Below are 4857 nucleotides of genomic sequence, written 5' to 3' on the forward strand. Positions count from 1 at the left end.
TTCCCCTTTCCAGGTGGCCAACTTGACAGACTATCTTTAAACAATCAGCAGTTCCACAGCCCTGCATATAAAAACAGGAAGGGTATTCCAAACATGGAAGTATTTGAAAAGTTGTTAATGGGATTCCTTCGCATATATGTACTTTATTGTCCTCTTTTCCTAAACTATTAAAATATGTTAAATAAGCCCAAATATTGCATAATTTCTTACAGTGTCCTGTAAGTTTGCGTTCAGAAAAATATTATGCGAGCCACTTGGATCCCAAAGGTGAAACAGCAGGGAGAAGCTTTACCTACCTACGCAGGAAAAAACGTTGGAGGGTGGAGGGCCGGTCTCCGCTCAATTCACATACCATCCTCCACATGTTTTTTGATAGGAAAATTCACAGCAATCAATTGCACTTGGTGCCAACAAAACGCTTTGCTGCATTCAATGGAAGTCTTCAGACTCGAGGGACTGACCTAAGTCAGTCCTTAGGACTACAGAAGTTCAACTAGCCTCTCTCAACCACCTTGCCATTAAACTCCAGCAGATACTATTGATGCTAAACCGTCAGTGTTACAAGGAGAAAGGCTTCGCTTCACAGTCGTGATGCTGTGTAGCTCACAGTCGTGTGGTACACAGTCGTGGAGCTGTACTACAGACAAGAGCAGCGTAGGTAGATCTGCCAGGGTAAGAACAACTCGGTGAAATCATCACAAACGCTGGACGTTTGTCCTGCTTGGGAAGATCTGGCAAAACCCAAGCCCTTTAAAAAAAACCAATGAAGCTTCAGAACTCATTTACAGATACTGAAGAACATTTGTAGCTTATACCTAATAAAATAAAGTAACTCTTCTCACCATAAAACAACAAATTAATTCTATTTTCACTTTCTCTGCTCAGCCCCTTGTTTGTCCTCTCCAAAGCCTAAACATTTCTGGAACCGGGGTTGTACTGCCTTAATCCCCTTGGACCACCCTACACTCCCAAGCGTTTCTCCCAGCTGCCTGCAAGGAGAGGTTCACGTCTGCAAGTGCGGTTACAAAGACAGCGCTATGGCAATATATTTGCCTCATATCAGAGATTATTTCCAATCTCCTTTAGAAAGAGAGCTTACCAAAGTATGCACGTCGTCTTCAATGGCAGCGATATCCCTTCGACTGATACGGTGATCACGATTATCTTCTCTGCTAAGCGTTTCATTCTTATCATCATCTTTAGAAGAAATCTAGGATGCACCGAGGAAAAACCAAATAATAAATAATTCTTGCATTTAGGTATTTGCAGACTTCAAAGCTACGGTCAAGAAAATATATAAAACTCGCCAGGTTTCTCTCTTTCTAACCTGGCTATTCCTCAGGACCTGGCTTTACCTACAGCTGTAATTAAAACATTTCTCCAGCCTTTTCTAGATCACCGATGCAAATGTCTACAAAGAACTAACACCAAGCCTCAAGTATCTTAATTCTTCAACTCACAACTTTTTTTACATATAAAAAATTACTTTTAGACTGCAATAAATAATTGAATTTTGCAATCTTTTATTAAATATTTGAGTTTTTAACTCCGAATAAGTAGCACGAGTTTGGGACTGATATACCACGTATCACTGTACATCACACTGTACAACATGTCCAGACACACACAAAAATTTTTTTTAGGAGGGGCTTGAAAATACAGTAGGTTTAATACTCGTACAAACACTATAGTAAAAGCCCAGGAAATGTCTTTAGATATTCACTAGAGGTGTTTTCTGATTATCCAAGATACCTGAGTGTTCTTTGTTCTATACATCGAATATTTCCTCTGTCTTTTCATACATATATTTGCTTAAATTCTTCTAAAACCAATCTATTGATTTTTACTACTTATTCTAAATTGTCCTAAGTCAACCCTCTACTCTCAGTCAAACTTGCTGGGTTTTATCTGCAGTTTGTCTAGTCCAGCCTAGGAAAAAGGATTTTCTTCAGCTCTGCCTGTGTTGCTGGCACTGATAGCACACTTTGAGCCCCACTGAAACACGCCCATTCATCTCCGTGGCATTTGGACAAGGGCCTAGAAAAATAAGCTAGTAATAGAAAAAATATTGCCTGTTTCTTTCAAGAGATAAACCCCAGCAAGTTTAGATAAACAGCCCAGAATCGTCTGGAATGATTTTGTTCACAACCACATTCAACATAAATCCATTGCTTTGGATGTTGATCTCAAAAAAAAAAGAAAAACAAAACAAAACTACCCAAAAAGAAAACAAGTTCATCTTTGGGTTGACAAGCCATGCCTGCCTTTTACTTCCCCTGCTACATACACTGACCATCGAACATGCAGTCCTGTTCCTCAGCAACCGGTGAGAACTGACCTCAGTGTCAGGTGTTCTCCGGGGTCTGGGTATTTTGAGTGTGTTTCCAAAACAAACACCGTCCATTCCGCTCTCTGAAGAGGAGAGTCCTGCTTACCTTGATTTTCAGGGGATTGATTTCCATATCAGAAGTGCAGTTCATGGGACCATCAATTTCATACTGGACAATATACAATAGCGTGTAGTTTTTATACTTGTAAGGCCACTGCAGGGTCATCATCACCTTGCTGAACGCACTCGGACCGTTGTTTCTCAGCTGATTATAAAAATAAAGTTAACCGATGTAAAAACCCCAGGGCTGCCGCCTTTGATAACGTGCATATAGTTGTTATTTCATTTTTGAGCCATGACGATACTGCAGCTACCCCGACCCCCAACAGACAAAACTTGGTATTACTTCTGTTGTTTGATAAAAATCACTTCAAAAAACAGCTGTATGGCATTAGGGGCTTTGCCTTGAACAAATGCTTTTTTTTTTTTCCTCTTGAAAAAACTGTGGTTTTTTTCAGTCTGATGGATCACAGACACTGTATATGTGTCCACCGAGATATTCTGAGCACAGATACACACACCCGCGAGTTTTGCTAAATAAATGGTCTCTGAAGTTCTAGAACAACTTTTAATTATTCTTATTGACACAGCTGTCTCAGTACGTTTTGTTTAATTAAACAAGGTAGATTAAAACTGTGATCATTCTTTTAAGGAAATGTTAAATACTTAATTTTTCAAGGCAAAAGACTTTACAATAATAATTCAGAAACAGTTAGAATACAAGCGAGGATACTGAATAATTTACAGTCACAAGTCATTTTCAGAGTTCAAGTTACTTCAGATACTTCATCTAGATTCCAAAGGGCTAGAAAATGTCTAATGATGTAAAAATCGGCCTCTTCTATTTATTTGGCCACTCCTGTTACTCTAACTGCAGGCAATCCAACCCTTCTTGCAGATACCAACTATCAATGCAGCATTAAAAACCCCCTCGAAACCTCCGTTTCCATGCAAGGAGAAAGAAAATGGTAATTTGCTCCAGAGAAAAAGCTATACCAATGGATTTATTTTCATTTATCACAGAACTGTGTAATCAAAATGAGGAGTAACATTAGCATACCTCATAGATATGCTGAACTAGAGGCCCAATATCATCTTCTGTTTCTGGATTCTCCTTCGGCTGCCAATTTGCAATAGGAAGGAATATGTGATCAGGAGACGACACACTAAACAGCGGAGCAAACAAGCCATTATTATAAAGTAGGAAACAATAAATATAACTCTCTAGAATATCTCAAAAAAATCAGCATGCTTAAAATGCAATTTCCAATTTTTCACCATTGGTATATAAAACCAGAAAGAACAGCGGTTGTGTGGCTTGTATATTGAATGTTCAGTTTCCTTCTCCACATGAAGAGATGAACCTCATATTCAGAAACGTTTTTTTCCTGTCCTAAACTTTGGATTCATCCTACAACATCTAGTAAACTATTAATATAATTAAGATACCTGAATATATACCTAATATAATACCATGCTTAAGACTGAAGGAGGTGAGGGCATTGCAGATCTTCCTTCACTTATCTTCAGAGGGATTTCTGACTCGTTTTAAAAAACGTTTCAGGGGTTTTCGGATGAAAACCCAGTCAGTTTGTGGAGGAGGAAAGGGACCTAGAGAAACACGTGCAACTGCAAAAAAATTAGGGGGGATTTTTTTTCTTCCTCTAAAAAACCCCTCTAGCAAGAGGATCAACATTCCTTTTTGGAATTCCACATTTGGAATTCATTTTGTAATTTAACAGAATTCATTAAGATCTGAAAGTCGAGAGGGTGGCTAGAGAGAACTGTATTTTCTTTGTGGTTGAAAACCCTCTAGTGCTTCCTGAAAAAAAAAAAACCCTTATGCAGGACCTGAAAGGAAGTTCACTGAATATAAAGAAGCAAACATGCAAAACTCATTTGAGAAAGATGTTTATTAGAACAGTACCGATGCTTACCCTCTAATTTCAACGGCTGCTAAAATAGCAAGGTCCGCCTGATAGAACGCCACTGGACTTAGGTTGTCATACAGGTTGGAACTGCAGGGAAAATAAGAGTTAAATCCTTCAATGAAATAAACTAAGTATTAAAAACCCCAAGAAACTAAAAACAATTGTATGTAAGGTCATGACTCCTGAGCCACTCTAGGAAAGCACCAATTACTACACACTAAGGAGCAGATCCCAGCAAGTTCTCACGTAAAAGCACGACAGTCCCACCCTCAGCCAAGCCTGCGTGTCCCCCAGGGCTCAGTGGTGGGGCCTGTTCTTGTTCACATCTTCATCAACGATCTGCATGAGGGGATCGAGGGCACCCTCAGTCAGTTAGGCAGGAGTGTCAATCTGCCTGAGGGTCGGGAGGCTCTGCAGAGGGTCTGGACAGGCTGGATCGATGGGCTGAGGCCAACAGTACGAGGTTCAACAAGGCCAAGTGCTGGGTCCTGCTCTTGGGTCACAACAACCCCCTGCAAAGCTCCAGGCTAGGGGAGG

At 40.0% G+C, this 4857-nt stretch overlaps 1 protein-coding gene across 1 annotated transcript in view; it reads right to left on the reverse strand.

Annotated features, from left to right (window-relative positions):
- ITGAV (integrin, alpha V) overlaps positions 1-4857 on the reverse strand; it is a 41592-nt gene that overhangs the window by 1982 nt on the left and 34753 nt on the right. The window contains exons 24-28 of the mRNA XM_010142737.1: positions 4327-4407; positions 3450-3555; positions 2436-2594; positions 1100-1210; positions 3-61 (exon numbers count right to left, since the gene is read on the reverse strand). Of these exons, the coding sequence (XP_010141039.1) occupies positions 3-61; positions 1100-1210; positions 2436-2594; positions 3450-3555; positions 4327-4407 (516 nt within the window). The remainder of the gene's footprint in view (positions 1-2; positions 62-1099; positions 1211-2435; positions 2595-3449; positions 3556-4326; positions 4408-4857) is intronic.

The sequence above is a fragment of the Buceros rhinoceros genome, unplaced genomic scaffold (genome assembly GCF_000710305.1).
Source record: "Buceros rhinoceros silvestris isolate BGI_N320 unplaced genomic scaffold, ASM71030v1 scaffold8439, whole genome shotgun sequence".
Taxonomy (NCBI): Eukaryota; Metazoa; Chordata; class Aves; order Bucerotiformes; family Bucerotidae; genus Buceros; species Buceros rhinoceros.